At 35.2% G+C, this 16,714-nt stretch overlaps 2 protein-coding genes across 3 annotated transcripts; both read right to left on the bottom strand.

Annotated features, from left to right (window-relative positions):
- Positions 1 to 744: 744 nt before the first annotated feature.
- On the bottom strand, positions 745 to 4,900 carry LOC135694957 (large ribosomal subunit protein mL55). Its single transcript, XM_065213856.2, has 4 exons — positions 4,828 to 4,900; positions 2,681 to 2,758; positions 2,051 to 2,100; positions 745 to 1,245 (listed from the first exon to the last, which is right to left on the bottom strand). Exons 2-4 carry the CDS (start codon positions 2,747 to 2,749, stop codon positions 972 to 974), a joined length of 393 nt encoding a protein of 130 aa, XP_065069928.1. The 5' UTR covers positions 2,750 to 2,758; positions 4,828 to 4,900; the 3' UTR covers positions 745 to 971.
- A 2,614-nt stretch (positions 4,901 to 7,514) lies between these two features.
- Positions 7,515 to 16,472, bottom strand: LOC135695087 (guanine nucleotide exchange factor C9orf72). Of its 2 annotated transcripts, none has more exons than XM_065214045.2 (10): positions 15,826 to 16,472; positions 15,201 to 15,302; positions 14,311 to 14,384; positions 13,741 to 13,813; positions 12,993 to 13,109; positions 11,803 to 11,993; positions 11,142 to 11,199; positions 10,235 to 10,344; positions 8,644 to 8,835; positions 7,515 to 7,807 (listed from the first exon to the last, which is right to left on the bottom strand). In XM_065214045.2, the coding sequence occupies exons 1-10, from the start codon at positions 16,264 to 16,266 to the stop codon at positions 7,795 to 7,797; spliced, it is 1,371 nt and encodes a 456-aa protein (XP_065070117.2). In that variant the 5' UTR covers positions 16,267 to 16,472; the 3' UTR covers positions 7,515 to 7,794. The 2 variants fall into 2 exon arrangements, with proteins under 2 accessions (XP_065070117.2, XP_065070116.2); XM_065214044.2 differs by having other exon boundaries at positions 8,664 to 8,835.
- Positions 16,473 to 16,714: the final 242 nt, after the last annotated feature.

Genomic DNA, 16,714 nt, shown 5'->3' with positions numbered 1-16,714 from the left:
CTTGACAAAGTATTTCGAATAGTGCGAGGATTTTTTGCACCAGTTACAGTAGCTCTTTTAGAGGGATCATTTAACAAACTCAAGCTTGTCCAGAGTTTCTGGTGGAGCAAAATGACACAAAAAAGATTGAACGACATAGCTTGTCTAAGCGTAGAGAGCTAACACACTAGACTTCACTTACCCTATTAGTGCATTTGCCCTGAAAACGCCGGTCAACTAATTATTTTGATATTCAATGATAATTCAGTCCTCGAGAGGACTAGTGCCACAATGCTGCTTTCTTTCTTCATAATCTGAAGGTAATAACCTGAACTACACCGAATACAAAGATTGTTATCTGTAGTTGAACGATTGGGTTCAGTCATTTAGTCGTTTAAGCAAAAAAGGGAAATATTATTTCTTTGTACTGGAGTTTTTTGAAGATTTATGTATTTTGAGGTTTTCCGCCCCCTCGGATGGAAATCACCCACTCCATACAGGAGAGCACTGGGGATAAGTGGTTTATAAGTCTTTTTTCATTAGCTTAAGAAAGCTGCTCATCGCGCACGACATTCTCGCTTTTGACTAAAAACTCTTCGTGACAGCAAGCATTTGAACATTGCTCCATCATTTAGATTCATTGAAATTGCCCGGGCTATGGTTTTGCATTTCATGCGTGTGGAAATACCACTGGCACTACTGGCACAAGCCGAAAAGCAAAACTGCAAAATTAAGATAACGCTAAATTTACAAAATTTTCAAATATTCTGAAATCTCGCTGAAAATTTTAATTGCGAATTTTAAGTGACGATACACTTCAACACAACTATAATGAAACAATGCTGTTAATAAAAAGAGAGTACAAATGACACATGCAAACAAATCGGTATAAAGGAGGCAGTCAAGACAGTAAATTTGTATCAGTCAACAAAACAAAGTTCTTACAAATATACAAACATCTAATATATATTTTCATTAATTTTATTAAAGACTCATGCTTTTTTCTTTCTAAGTAGCCTGGTGACGGCTCTTTGATCAAATTTTACGTCATCTTTCTCAAAGTCACTCGCTACATCAACAATCTTTTCGCCTTTCAACCTTCGGAGCCTTGACTTCTTCTCTTCTTCTGTCAGTAAATTTGGATCTTGTGGCATACGGATGACACCGATTGGTTCAGGATGCCGAACAAAATATGAAGATCCATCTGGATTTACGATACGCACTTTGTACATTCTTGCATAAGTTTTTTTCCTGATGCGCGTTATGCTGACAAAGAGAATAAAAGATGACTAGGAATTTACAATAATAACTATTGAAAAGGCACTTAGAGAAAAAACACTTTCCCAAAACAATACAAAAATTCTTGGTCAACTTTGTCTTTGTGTTGAAGGATACACTGTGGTAACTGCCAATATATTTTTGTATGACCCAAAATTAGTATTGAAACAAACGATTGCTAATACGAATTTTAATAGAGAAAATCCTTTGAAATATTTCCGTTTAAAATTTAAATTTATCGCCCAGGAGGTAGATTAACTAAACTGATATATACCAAAGCAATGGGCTGATTAAACCTGAGAAAAAAGAAATTTTACAATGTTCGGATCATATTTTCAATGACAAGATGGCATTTGCTTTCTTGCTAATTAAATAATTATCATTATTGCTAGTGCACATGTCATATGAAATTCACATTTAAGATTTGTTCTGCTGAAGCAAAACTTGGGTCTGTTTGAAACATTAATTCATGGAGTCATAGACAAATCCATTCATAGAAAGATCCCCTCAAAATTTGACAGAATCCAAGTTTTACCTCAAATTTTGCAATTCCCTATAAAGACTATGATTATATACTTAAGTTATTGCAAGTGTAGAAAGGTAATAATTCTTACCGTGTAGCTAATTAAAACACTTCAAGCTCTAATTAACATATGGAAAAAAATTAAATTCAAGACTAATGGTCTTGCCTTAGCAAAACGCTCATGACACTATCCTTTAATCTTACTACAATGATCTGATACATAAAAGTATATGGGGATGTTATCGAAAGGCTATGGTTTAAAAGCGATACCTTGTAGAGTTCAGTCTTGAAAATTGCAGACAAGCACTTTGCTTCATAACCTAGATGGCAAAATTGAAAATATGGGTAAAAAATTTGTATACAGATTTATAATCCTTGCTTATATTTTGTAATCATTAGAAGTAAATTTTGTATATTGCATGGAAATTATATCTGCAACATACAAGCAACACAAGTAAGCGATGTTGGCTCTTTCTGTGTTTCCAAACATTATCACTCTGAATAAGGATAAACACTGCAAAATTGCCATCAAGATGACATACAATAGATAGTCTTAAAACTCTAATTGATGGCCATGTCTTGTATTTATCTTTCTAGCTCAGGGCATATGAATAACATTCTGGGTGTGACATTACCATTTTTGGCGACGTCAAGTGAGTAAACAAATGATTTTAGGAGCATGTAAATCAGAGGTGAAGTCAAGAAAGGGGCTAAAGCACCCCCCCCCCCTCTGTTATAGTATGTCAGTCTTTTAAGAGGAAAATCTCTATTTGTTAGCATAGAACTGAATGTTATTTCAGGATTGAACTACATAAAACAAATTTGAGTACCCCATGATGAGGTTGCCAGCCCTGTTGATGTTTTTTATAATTCAAATGTTAATAAATAATAACAACACACCTTTGAATAGGTAGCTATGCAATTGGGAATTCCATTTGCACTCTTGCTCAAAGCAGCTAGCCAAGACATTTTGACAATCTTGAAGATATAATGTTAAGACATTTGATAATATGATGGCATTATGATGAGACAAATGGCGATATGTTTTATCATGAAACAATAATGATTGATATGATGAGACATTAATCAATATTATTTCCATATGCTTATGGCAGTGGAGTACATAAATTTCCTTTGCTTAGTGGCTCAGGGTGGGGGGGAGGGGGTTGCTACCTTAACATGTTTGAAGGTACAGAGATGTGGCATTATTTAGGGGTACCTTTTTCTGAAAAGTGCAGAATTATCGGTATCACTTACTGAAATATGTGCAGATCTATGGGTACCATTTGAAGAAACATGCAGGAATGGGTACCACTTTGGGAAAATATTGGAGCTAAGTGGAGCAAAATTCAGAATTATTTGGAATGAATACTTTAATTCCAAATGAAAACATGTATAGAGATGTTATCTATTAATGTGGACAACATAAGACAATTAATAGTTTATATCCCTTTTAGGAACTGATGCATATTACAACTATGGCATAAAATCATGTTGCTTTATTTGGCCCTTTTTTATATATTCAATTTCTTTGGGTATATTTTCAGATGTTGACAGTAATTTTCCACTGCAATTTTCAAAATCAAAAAGCAAAAATTACATAAATTTAATAAATACTTATTTAACTGTAAATCTTTTAACTTCAGCTTTGCAAATCTAATCTTGCTATAAATGATCATTTTAAATTAGCTAGCAATGATAGGATAAATAAATAATTCTCCGGTGCCAGGAAACCTTCTTAAAGCCTATATATGCAGAAATGATAAAATGCAATTAGAGAAGGCCTTCTCTTTTATAACATTAGGTAACAATTGAATTGACTTAGGCCAACTGGCCTGGATGAAGGTCATTTCTATTTGACATCGTCTGTTACTGTTACAAATTTCCTATTGAAGGTAGAAAATATTCAGTGAATGAGAAATTATTCAGTTTGACTAGTCACAGTTGCAGGACAGTCTAAGTAGGTGGCACTGGAGGAGATATGTTTTGAAGGAAGATTACGTGGTATCCATCCAAACTGGAAACTTTATTTCTGTGGACAAGCTCAATTTTGAGAACATAAAACTGTACTCTTTTCGAGGCAGGAACCCGTGGCGCGGAGGTAAAGGACTGGTAAGTTACTACCAATTTTTTTAAAAAATTCAGCCCATGTCATTTGATTTTGCCGAAAATTCAACAAAATGTGCACAAACTGATGGAAACATGGAAACTTAGTTGCATGGTTCTGCAAACAATGCACTACAGCCTTGTTTCCATTTGGTACCCTTGAAAGTGAGGATCTGTATCTGTATCATCAAAGAATCTGTATCATTGGTTTGCTTTCGTGATAAATTGAAGTCATATCTGCTTGCAAAAAACATTAACAGCTAATCCTTGAAATTTTTCACCTTGTTTTTCACTTCTTACTTACAGAAATCGGAGTTTCATTTTCGGTATTTTTTTTTTGATATCTTTGAAGTGCTGAAATATCTTAATGTATACTATAGGGAGGCCTCTCTCCTTGAATAGCTTCGCCAACTGAGAGAGTTCCTCCTTTAAATAATTCCCCATACATACATATCCCACCAATAATTTGTGTTCCATATCTTATTGTTATAGTTATTGTTTCATATTTGATGTTGCTATATTTTCATTAGTATTTTGTGGAAATGTATGTTGTGGAATTTAAAATAAAATGAACCTGAACCTGAACCTGAACTTTTCAAATGTTAGTACCTCCGCCATAGTTATGGGCAGTGGCTATCATCAATGCTTTCAGCTCAGCCTACGAAGTGTTGCCAGCCTTTTCTATATGCTACAGGGTTGATTCTCAACCAAAAAACATAAAGATTACAGGGAACTAAACCGACTGCAACATTGACAATAGCCACTTACTAAAGAACTTTAGGTGACTTATATACTTCGATGTCGAGACCATACCACTTGACAACAAAAGATTTATGCCAATAGATAAACTAAACAACTTTAATGAAAGCCACTAAGAACAAAGAGAACAAAAATGTCACTGGTTTTCTAAACTGTCTGTGCAAAAATTAGCAATTCCTCACCTAAGTTGTTCCTGTTTTCGTTAGGCCCTTCTCTCCAAATCTGTCACATCGAGCCTCGTTCTTAAACATTCACCAATATGATTGACTGACTGGTTAGCATAAAATTTACACAAAGAATGAAAATATCTTTTCCCATCTAAAATAGCATTAGAATGAAAGCATTTCTTGTGACAGAAAGCAATAGAAAGATCCAGGAACCGCGCACCAGCTTAATAGGGGAGGTGCTAAAATGGGTGTACCCGACAATTCTTGAGGCCACGCCCCCTAGAACGCCCCAAAAAGCCTTTTTAGAAAATAGTTGCTTATTTCTACTCAATTTTTATAAACAGTCTGGTTCAGATAAATTAGCACAACGACTATAAAAGTAGATGAAATTAGCTTAATGATACTAAAACATCAAGCTAACCAAGTTAGAAGATACATCATATCATTAAACAAGATAAAACACCTAGAAAATGAGCAATAAGGGTTTCCAAAAAAGGAACCACTAAGGGACCCCAAAGGTTGGGCCCCGAAGGGGCCCCCAAGATGTTTCTCGAAAAACGGGTTTTGGATGAGAGCATTTGTTGCGTAACAGCATTCACAGTATCATTGAAATGAACGTAAACGATTTGTGAGCAACCACATGAAGATGTAAGATTTGTCATGTTTCCTCCAATGCACATCTATTTCGTCATAAACTTTTGCATCTAATCTTTGAGGATCAGGGGCGTAGCTAGCGGGGGTGTAGGGGGTGTAACATCCTCCAATACTTCATGGATTCGTCGGTAAATCTTCAGTTTGTCTAAAAAACCTCTAGTTTGTCTTGTCGGTAAAATCATCTATCAGTAAGTGATATAGCACCTAAATTCTTCTTCATCTATGTCTCCGTCGGTAAATTTCCATCTATGTCAAGACAAATTCCCTGTTTTTTGAAAAAGCAAAGACCAAGGTCTAACTAGCTGAAGTCTCCTTCTGCAGGGAGAAAAGGCCAAAGACAAGGTCACGGACCGTTCGGAATCTTCTGAAACTCCTGAAAAGAACAACAAAGGTGCGAGTCAGGCTAAAATTCAATTGAAATCCTGCCATCTTTCAAAGTTTTATCCAACTGATCGTGGCCACTTTTGTGAAGATATGCTTGATTCTGATCTTAAGGAATTGATTTTACGCATTGATGTGCCATGTGGTTCATTCGAGTACCAGATGGCTCATTCGAGTACATAAAGGAAGATAAAACGGATCTGTCTTGGCAAATTTTAGTGCTAGGTATTATAATAAACACATTAAAAAGGTAGATGGTTCTGTCTCTGCAAATTTTACTGCTAGTTATTATAATAGACACTTCAGGAAAACCCCAAAGAGTGAGGCTCTAAAACTTGAATCCAAGTTAGTTGAGTATAGGGGACTCTAAACAGTATTTATTAAACACTGCAATAATGGCCCCACACTGCTCCGCTTCGCCACTGAACTACTCAATAACACCAGAGTTTCACCAGATTACTATCTTTATCATCTAATCAGACATCTAAAGAATTTTTGATTATGGAAAAGGTCTTGAAAAGCTAACTTTTACTGACAAAATTTAAACGTAAACTAAAACACCTTGATGTTGATTTCGGTGTAAAACGGACTTGCATGAAAAATGCAAACAAGCAACATACTATAACTGCGAGACCAACATACTGTAAATAAAAATGCAAGATCCCACTTTCTGATTGGTATACACCATCGTCATTTCTCGAATAAGCGCAGTGGGCTCGTTAAAAAATTAGCTTCGAGGGTGTGTGCTTACTCTTAAAGATAGAGAGATAAACAGACGACTACGATTTCTGTAGAAATTATCTAGTGTACCAACACCAGAACTATCTGCTGGCTCAGAGATTTAATGTTAAAGTGCCAAGTCTGTTACGGATACCTACACAAACATTAATTACGCAAGCAACTCTATGAATTAACAAGAAGAAAAAACAAATCTCTACACGAAAAGCATCTACTGCAGTGCTATATTAAATGCGCTAGCATCAATGGAAAATCCCAACAATTTCCACGTACAATAAATCAAATGCAGTAAGATAGACCCAGAATTGAGTCAGTATTGGCTCCAAGAACTGTCATTTCTCGCTATCCCTTTTTGCTACTTACAGCTACATTTCTTGCTACATTCTTTGCTACATTCCTTGCTACATTCTTTGCCATCTCTTGCTAACACTCTACAGAAAAGTGCATTTCGGCTATGGTAAATGAACATAGACCCCTTGAAAATGGTTTGGCTGTACTCGCAGTAAACCTCATGCGCAGTGAAAGGAAATTGCTGTTTCTGCTTAGCAAGACATGTCAAATATCATACATCCAAAAACAAGCCTTTTTGTGTGTTGACCATTGGTCATTAAAGCAGTTGGCTTGAATGTCGGCCTTTTGATTGTATATATTTTTGAGCAAATCACAAAATCAGTCAATGCAATAACTGTCAATGCAATGAAGTTTGGTCTTTACAAGAAATAAATACAACAAATAGCCTCGTGAAAGCCACTCAGATAAATTGTACGGTCAATTGATCTGGAGACATGTTAAATGTTGAGTCGCAAAATTTTTGTGGTTGGATAAAACGTTGGACGGGGCGAAAGAAAACAATTGTAAATAAAGAAGTCACACTGATACAGATTTGGCGGCAAAGGTATAGTAGGAACGAAAGAACAAAAGACACAAACTAAAACACCCAATTCATCACTTCACAACATTTTACAAAATTCTTTTAATACAAAAATACTAATCTAATATCAACAGATAAGAAATTTTAGGCACAAGTTATTGATTCCCTACAAAAATATATTTTTCCCATCGAGAGTTCGAAACCATTATACTTTTTCATATACAACAGGTCCTTGCAAAAATCCATGTCAAAAATATCGAAGAACCAGTTTACCAACTCTTCTTGATCATCTCAATTTTAATCCTGATTGAAATCTCAGCGGAAGAATGGCGGGAAATTCATATCAGCTCCCTGTAACGATAAAAGTTATCTCGATGAAGCAATAGCAGTGAAATGTAGGAAGAATAGCTACAATCCTGCACAAAATTCTTGAGACAAAAATGCAGTTTTAGCAATTTCATACTTAACGTTGCCATTGTAAATTCAGATCCACCCAACCCCCTCCCAAATCAAGGTTGAATTTGTAGTTCTATCATTTTCGCTTCAAAACATACCTTGAATCTAGGGAGGGATAGGGTTTTTTTACAATGGAAAGAGAAAACATAAAGTTTGGAAAGTCTCAACAATTTTGTCCGGGATTGTAGCCTCGGTTTTAAACAGAGACAGGTGTACAAATTGTAAAGATACTATGTAAACTTGGACAGAACAACGTGCTCTTCTCTACCTGTGTCCCCCCCCCCCCCTAATGCTCTCTACATCTATGGAACAACCTTTCATGCCTCTTTTCCCATGAAAAGACAGGAAGTGACTTTGGAGAGAAGTGAGCAAAGGAAACGTGTGAAAAAATGCCTTCTAATTGGCGAGCCACCAAACTAGCAGCCTTCGGCATAAAAAGGAGCATATAGCATTGAATAAAATCATATAAATTTGAACCCTTTTGAGAAAAACATATTCGATCGTTAGAGTTACTGAGTTGACAAGTAGATTTTTCTACAACAATAAAAAAACAATATGGATAAGATTTAAGAATAACGAATGCATTTAAGTTTTTTAACTGCATCGAAAGATTTAGTGCCTCAGGTTTCAGAATCTTGTTGTGTCTCAAAAAAGGTGGTACATATACAGGTGACTAGAGAAATACTGATGAGGGGAGTATGACGAATGAAAATCACGAATGTTATGTTTACACGTGTAACTGTTTCATTGCCTGTTCAGAGGATTCATATCTTGTGATCGTCTTGAAAAGAAATGGGACAATTCCAGGTCGGTTTTTTTCTGCTTGTGCAAGCACGATTTGAAAATCAGCTTCGGATAGCAACGATAGGTCTATTCTCATCTTGCGAATATCGTCAAGCGAAATGACATCCACCCCACGAAGTCTAAAAAACAATAAGCAGCAATGTGAATACGGCAGTTACATGATCTTGTTGGATCAACTTGTCCTGCATTGGTAAGTTGAGTTAAGCTCATTTATTCTACGCAAACATCTTCGGATAGTTTCCGCAGGGTAAATGCAAATTGCCCGGGTTTACCCGCGGGTTTAACTAACCCAACTCTTGAACATCACGAACAGTCTAAGTGCGAAACCTGGGCAAACAGGATTTGTTTCTATGAGGAACATGCGCAATCGTACTTAGAAAAATGGAACCAAGCAAGCATGTGTGTTATCATTAACCCATTTTTATTACACATCAACATTTACACTACCATCTAAAACAAGCCCAGGTCAAACTTATCCGGGCTAACTTGATCAGGGCTGGACCCGGGTATGTTCGTGTAGTGTCAATAGGGCTTTAGAGCTGGTATTCTTTAAAGCAGAGTCCAGAAAAGTCCTTAACCTTCCTCTGGTCAAAATTTTCACTGCCAAAACCTTCCTCCAGTTTTTGAGGCAACCACAGTTGATAGAACGTGGCTAGGGATAAGTTAAGGTAAAAACCCCTTGGCAGACGTTATGAATCGAGATAAAACTGCTGCCTTTACGTAACCAAAAGTTAGTCATGGGGGTTCCCTGCAGGTATAATTGACATTGGCGTTTCTTTGTTTTGATAAAAATGTATTTTCTGGCACTAATAAGTTGCTTCAATTGTTGCTTCAATAATTCTTTTTCACGAAGACCTTCCTCCAAACTTCTATTGTTTCTCAAACCTTCCACCGGTTAATGACCGTGCGACCGTAATGTTTTCAGGACTCTGCTTTAAAGTGCAGAAAATATGTGGGTAAGGGACGAGTTGATGTTGATTGCTTCATTCAGTTGAGTTAGTTCTATTGACTTTGGTCTATTGGCTGCGTACAAAACAATAGGTAGACAGAAATGTTCTTGTTAACAAGGAGCAAATTGACAGTAAAAGAAGGGTGGACATGGTTACGAATTGACAAAGTCACTTAACAGTCAATAAAAGACATTTTGGTTTGGTACACTATTCTGTCTCTATTTGTCAATACTTTACGTTACTTATGAAACAGCATAGCCATAGAAACTGCTTACAAACCATTGTCTATACACCAAACAAACCAATGATTACAAATAGGGGTCATACATTTCTTATACAACACGAAATTGGCTTCGGTTTGAAACAAAGAAATGTCATCGGAGCTGAAGGATTTAAACCTTCTCTAAACCAAAACCTTCTAATCAAACAGTCGATGCATGTCACTAGCAATTAGGAAGCACACTTATTGTCAATTCATAATTTCCAGAGATTAAAGTTCGTTGATCATCTACCTAGCAGCCTACCCATACACTTGAAGTAGGGTGTTAACCATTATAAAAATACTTACGATTTAGCATGCATATAAGAGATCAGCGTGGTTGCTTTTTGATTCAACAGACATAAAAAGTTTTTGATGTATCTTTCTCTCACAGAGTCTATATCAGGCAATAGTTGAATCTAAAAAGAAAACAATATAATCAGATACCCTATTGTCCTAAAATCCTTGCCAAGATTGTCTAAAAATCTGCGCTAAAAATCAGTAGCTTTTACAATGTTGTATCTTTTCGACACCTCGTAGCTGTGGTTGAAACGTAGACTACTGAAAGGTGTATGAAAGCATTGAGTATCGAGTAGTGAATCGAAATGGTAATGGAGAGGAACGTGTGAATTTGTTGTCGTTTACTAGTTATTGGGGTATTGTGGAGTTCCAACTAATTTTTGTCTACAACTCATACCATTGCTGATCTTTATTTCGTCTCGCACTTTACTTCGATCTATATTCTGAAGTTTTATACTCTGAGGAGTGTCAGACGAAAAAGCTTTAAGAAGTATGTTGTGAAATGTTTGCTTTTTCAAAGCTATTTTCAAGTTCTGTACAGCCAAAAAATGTTTTCAAATCAAAGAAACAAAATACAAAGTGTTCACAACTCAGATTGAGTAAACCTGTTGTAAAGACACTATGCCTACTAAAATCCCTCTGGACATCTAACAACCTGTTTTGCATTTCTCGTGTATTTTCCCTAATACAATCCATTTTATTCCACGTCTTCTAAAAAAAATGTAGTTTTTGTAAAAATCACAGGTATTCTGCGTTACTTCATAGGAAACAATTGTTGCCAAAATTTGAAAATGACGAAGATTGAATATGACATTAGAAAATGGCTTTAGTGTTTCACAAGCAATTATGGTAGGCAGTTATATAGAAACTCCACTGTAGTTGATAGACAAAAACAATAGCGTGGTTTCAATTTTACCTCTGATACAAAGGTTTGCACCATAATAGCAATATCTTCGCAATCATTGAAAAGTCCCCTGTTGAGAAAAATTGATATGCTGTACGTTCAGATTGAAGGTTGAAAATGTAAGTACTGCACTAATCTAGTTAATAGAAAGGACATACTGCGTCCAATTCTTTTTAATGTCGCCTTTTCTTCAGAATAAAACAAAGATGACTATGATGCTGTTGATGATGATGATCGACAATTGACAAACTTTCAAATTCCTCTCGGCCTCTTTCCCATTGGCGCCGTATCGCTGATCTCGCTCCCATTGCTCTCAGGAGATCAATGACCCGAGGTCCCCTGAGACCGTGCTCACCCTTTCCAAGTCTCTTTGCCAAACACACAAACTCAACCCCACATTTCCACAATCTCCCTAGATCTTTCTAAACTTAGAAATGCTCTACTTTCTTCCAAGAATATTACAACCTGTCTTTATTCAACAACTATCTTTATTTAAGTCTATTAAAAATCCCTCCTTCCTTTCCGTTGTTAGGGCTTAGCTTTATTCTCCTGAGTCTTTCCCTTAACATTAATGATGTTAACTAAAAAATGATGTTGACATTGATGATAATATAGTGGTTATAATGATGATCATAGCATGTGATTAAAAGTATATCAAAAACAATTTATTTACTTTGTTGGAAAAACAGGAGCCTCTCCTTCAAGTATTTGGTTTAGATACAGCCTCAGAAATTCAAAGCGTGTGGTGAGGTGTAGTCTTAGTTCACTGGTTTGCTTAACTTCTCTTGTGTCAATGTCGATTAATGTTGTTGGCAGACTGTTGATGAGCACATCTTTGCTCTCGATATCATAGCCATTAGTCCCCTGTAAAGAAAACATTTCTATCAAGATATGTTGCTCCATTCTTAGAAATTTACTGTAACTGAAATTAAGCAAGCAAGAAAAATGTCAACTGTCAATAGCAGTAAATGGTCTGTTTAATTTTTCCTCTAACCTGTGCCCTCTACATGACACCCCTCCTTCGAAGAACAATAATTTTATTAAGATCTTGGGAGAACTCACTATATCTAGAAATGTTGCCTGATGATGGCTTTAAATCAGAGAAGCAACATAGAGCTGCTGTGTTCTATACATTATATCAAAAGCATAGAAATGTACACAAGCTTCCTAAAAGTATGGAAATTATACTTAAAATAGCGGCTTACAGAGACCAAGAAGTTGAACAGTGCTTCAGAAAAGTCCAGGGAAATACTATCAAAGGCTTCATAAAAAATGCCCTACAATACAGGCAAAACTTAAGAAGCAGAAGATTATTCAATTTATTTTGAAACTTAATATGTGCACCTTTGTTCTGAAATCCCACATATTAGCGAGAAGATAATTTTGGCTGAGATATCAGGCTATAGGTTATTAATAATAATATCAGATGAACAATTTCTAATGCTGCCGTTTAGTGATCAAAATAGTTGGCTTGCTAAATAACAAAGAAAGTTTGCGTGTAGATTATTCTTTTCATTAATTTCAAAGGCAAAATGAGCATAGAACATTTTGGTAAATTTTTTTATTGTCGTATGCTTAGATGATGAGCAAATCAGAATTTAAGATACAACAGTCTTTAAAGTCAAATGTAGAGCAACTCAACTTTTGTCAGCATTAAAGCTTTAAAATTAAAGTGCACTGCGAAAATAGATTTATTAGTCATAATTTTATTTGCAAAACAAGCTTTAAGCAGTTTGCTTCAAATTTCAACATTTAGCTGTTTCCCTTTTCTCCCTTAAAAAATGTTGGATTACGCTCCATAAAATGCACAATTCAAATACACAACAATTCCTTTGTTTCGATGCAACCTTGCTTTAAACCTACTTTTAGTAATCCTTGTAAAAACAGATGCCTTTCATAGGAACAATCCTCTGAGCTAATTGCATATCTTGAGCATGCTCTCTCACTAGGTGTTAGGAACTGGGCCAAAGTGTTAAGAACCTGTAATTGAAATTGTCATCCTATAATGTCTGAAAAAAATTCTGCAATTTATTTAGAAAATAGGATATTTGAAATGGCATCACAAGGGATGTGGTGAAGAGGCTAGCAGAAATGAAATTGGTAGACATGATAACTGGTACATAGAGGCTATAGGAAGAGAACACAAGACACTCATAAAGGAGTCTTTTGCAAGACATAGTATCTTATACAGTGACTCTACATAAAAATTGGAACAGCCATCAGTAGGAGCAGATTATTAGTTGTGCTTTTGGCACCGCAGCATAAGGCCCATTTCTGAAATTGTCGCAATCAAAACAGAATAGCATTCTAAAAGCTTAAGACACAAATGACTTGAAAAACAAATAAATTCAAAGCAAGCAGGATTCTAACAAAAATGAAAATAATTTCACCAAAACAATTTCAATATCTCATCATATGTGTTAAGAAATTACACCCTTTGCTTTGGTAACAAAAGCACACAATGACACAGAAGGACAACAATTTAAATAAAGCTTTATTCTTGATAAGGTTGTAGCATAACCAAACATTGCTTGGAAATAGAGAGGCACCTGTTTCAAAACCTTTTAGAATGATAAAAAGCAAAAAGGAAAGGAAAGAGTGCAAAACATACAAAATTGACATGGTCCTCTCTTGTGCCAACAACAACAGTGCATCCAGATGTTTGCAGATGTGATGTTATTACTCTACAAGTAAAATCAAGTGCAATGTTAACAATTTTACAAAACAACAGACAATCAAATAAAACTTCAAAGATATCAATGCAATCTTTCCAGTTGGATGATATTAATCATAACAACCGAAGGTAGTCTTTTTAACATTGGCACAGGAGCAACTGATTTTCCAAAAAGGCACAACTGCATCACAATTCGTAAAATGAAACACCATTTACTCATAGCAAGGGATATTCCTTCCTAAGGTACAAAACACAAGCAGTAGATGAACAGATTCTTGTTACTTTTCAAAACCCTTTAAAATTTTACCATCAGCATATTTACAGATGAAGATAAAAACAAATTTGATAGAAGAAACTGTGGGAGTTTCAAGAAACGTTTAGTACAAAGATGTATGATTGATTGGAATGAGCATCTAAATAATAATTAGGACTGGTCCTTACATTTGGCAATAAAGTTAAGCAAATTGTAAACTATTTCAAGGATGGCATATTCGAAAAATGATTTACCTCATTAAAAATTTTGAATCATAAAGTTTTCCAATATCTGCTTTTTCTTTATTTCCAAAGATTGTACAACCAATCTACATTGGAAGGACGAATTTTAATTAATTTATAAGCAGGGTATCACAATGTTTTTTAATCATATTCTCCAGTGACATTTAGAAAGAAGCTCTAAATTCAACTGAAATACTACACAAATTCTGTTAAGGAATCTTGGAAGCTTGAAAAAGTGTGTTAAGCAATTTTGCTACCAAGTATTCAAGCATTAAAATCAAAGGGGGTTAAAAAACCAAGGTTAAGAAGTTAAAGTTAGAAAGATAGGCTATGCTGCAAGTATGGCAAATTTTTCACAGTCTTGAAACAGCCCTAAATCTTTGGTTATAGTTGCCTTATCATAGAACTTTTAAACAAAAATGAATTTTCCAGGCTGAATCATTCACAAAAAATCTACTGCTATTATTGGTGGTTAGTTGACATATGAATTTGATGTGTTAAAAAAATTTGCTCAGGCAACTAAATGCACAGTCATACCCCCCACACTTCCTTTCTAACTCTGTGAATATTAACAAGTCATAATAAATCTCCCTGCACCCCTAGTAAAATATGATTCAAATTCAAGGTGCATTTGGAAGATGACCTTGTTTAGATCATTTGACTGAAAGTTGGAAATATTTTTGCAAAATTATTTTGGACTATAAGCTTTAAAATAAGTGATGATAATTTTTGGTTGCTCTTTAACCTTTTCCTCAACAAAAGCAATAAAGCAATGCAAGTGTGCACAACATCCTTGACTCTCTTTGTATTTTCATGCTTTGAAATTTGTTTAGTCTGCATTAAAACTCTTATTGCAAAATTTAAAATAAGATTAATCCTGTTATTCTGTTAAAGTGTTATACCAAAATATCCTGAATTGGAAGTTTGTTTTTCTGGATTAACTCTACTGCATTCGCCAGTCTTTCTATGTGAATGGAAAAATTATTCACTGATTTTGGAAGATTCTGAAAAACAAAAAATATTGAGGTAGTTATGCATTCTCTACGAAAGTAAAAAAATGAACATAAAATACTTTAAAAAAGGGGTTGCTCTCTCCTTGATAAGTTCGACTACTGAGAGCTCCTCCTTAAGAAATTCCCTCCACAAAATTTGTCTTAATCTAAAAGAAATTGTCTCCTCTCCTTGAATGTATCTACAAATAATTTCACCTACTGATTTATGTTTTTCTGTAACTTAGTCTTATTTTCTTGTAGTTTAGCTAATTTATTTGTTGGATTATTGAGATAAATTGTATGAAGAGTGGAATTAAAAAAAATTAAACTTAAACTGAAACTCCATTGAATGCAAATGATGCATTTATAGTTTTACAAAGCATTATAATCAATAAGCAATGTTTCTTTAGTATTCTTTAATTGCCTCTAAATAAACTCTCCAGGCAAAATCATAAAACTGTCAAAATTATAAACTATGAAATGTTTTGTTGAAGAGAATAAGTTTTTCCAAATATAGAAGCGTAGCATCACCCACCTTTTCTTGCAAAACTCTGAATTTCATAACAATTGTCTCAATTTGTTTATTCAAGAATGTTTGCAGTTGCAAAAATCTATTTAGATCTTCTAATGCGATGATGAAAGCTAGACTGTAAATAGTTTGCCCAGCTTTAGCGGTTCCAAGAAATATAGATGCAAAAAATATGCATTCTCTGTCTGACAAAACATAGAATTTAGTGTCCGTTTGACCTTCCTCTCTAATACGACAAAGTTCACCATTGAGGGTGTGACTGGATACAAAACTGATAATGTCGGCTGTAATTTTTATTTTGTCATTTCCTACCCATAGTTTTTGGCTTCTAGGACCCAGTATGTTGTCCCAGTAAGAAAGTAATACTCCACTAAAAATGGAAGAGCAAATTGCAGTCGTTGAAATAGTCGAACGCAAATTTTCTTTTCCATTTCCTTCCGTGGCCATTTGGGCTGCAAAGTCGAGTAGAGTGACGTCTAATTCCCCCGTCTCTCCACAGATATCAATATGCAGTCCTTTAGCTTCAATCTAAGCCAACATTTGAACAGCGTACTTGAATTAAAGTCATATTTATTCCATAAAGTTTATGGACAACTTATTACCCGATTACATTTCACGCCATTTTCGCATCGTCTGTTTTCTATTGCAAACGAGGCTCCACTTCCTTCCTCGAAATCAGATTCTCAAAGAAGAAAAAAGAAAATTTTGCTTTTTGGTCAAATCTTTAGCTATGCTATGGGTCATTAATTTGCTCTCGCGTCATACTTTCCAATTTGCGTCAAAGCCCCTGCCAGGTCAGTCTTCTAAATACCTTAGACCAGATAGTGTAAGGTTCAAGCTCTATATATTAAAAAACAAGTTCCCTTGCTGAGCTCTGCTCCCCCTCTCTATCTAG

This window comes from Rhopilema esculentum, chromosome 8 (genome assembly GCF_057945365.1).
Source record: "Rhopilema esculentum isolate cy_ngs chromosome 8, ASM5794536v1, whole genome shotgun sequence".
NCBI classification, from domain to species: domain Eukaryota; kingdom Metazoa; phylum Cnidaria; class Scyphozoa; order Rhizostomeae; family Rhizostomatidae; genus Rhopilema; species Rhopilema esculentum.
This window is presented reverse-complemented; position numbering and strand designations above follow the sequence as displayed.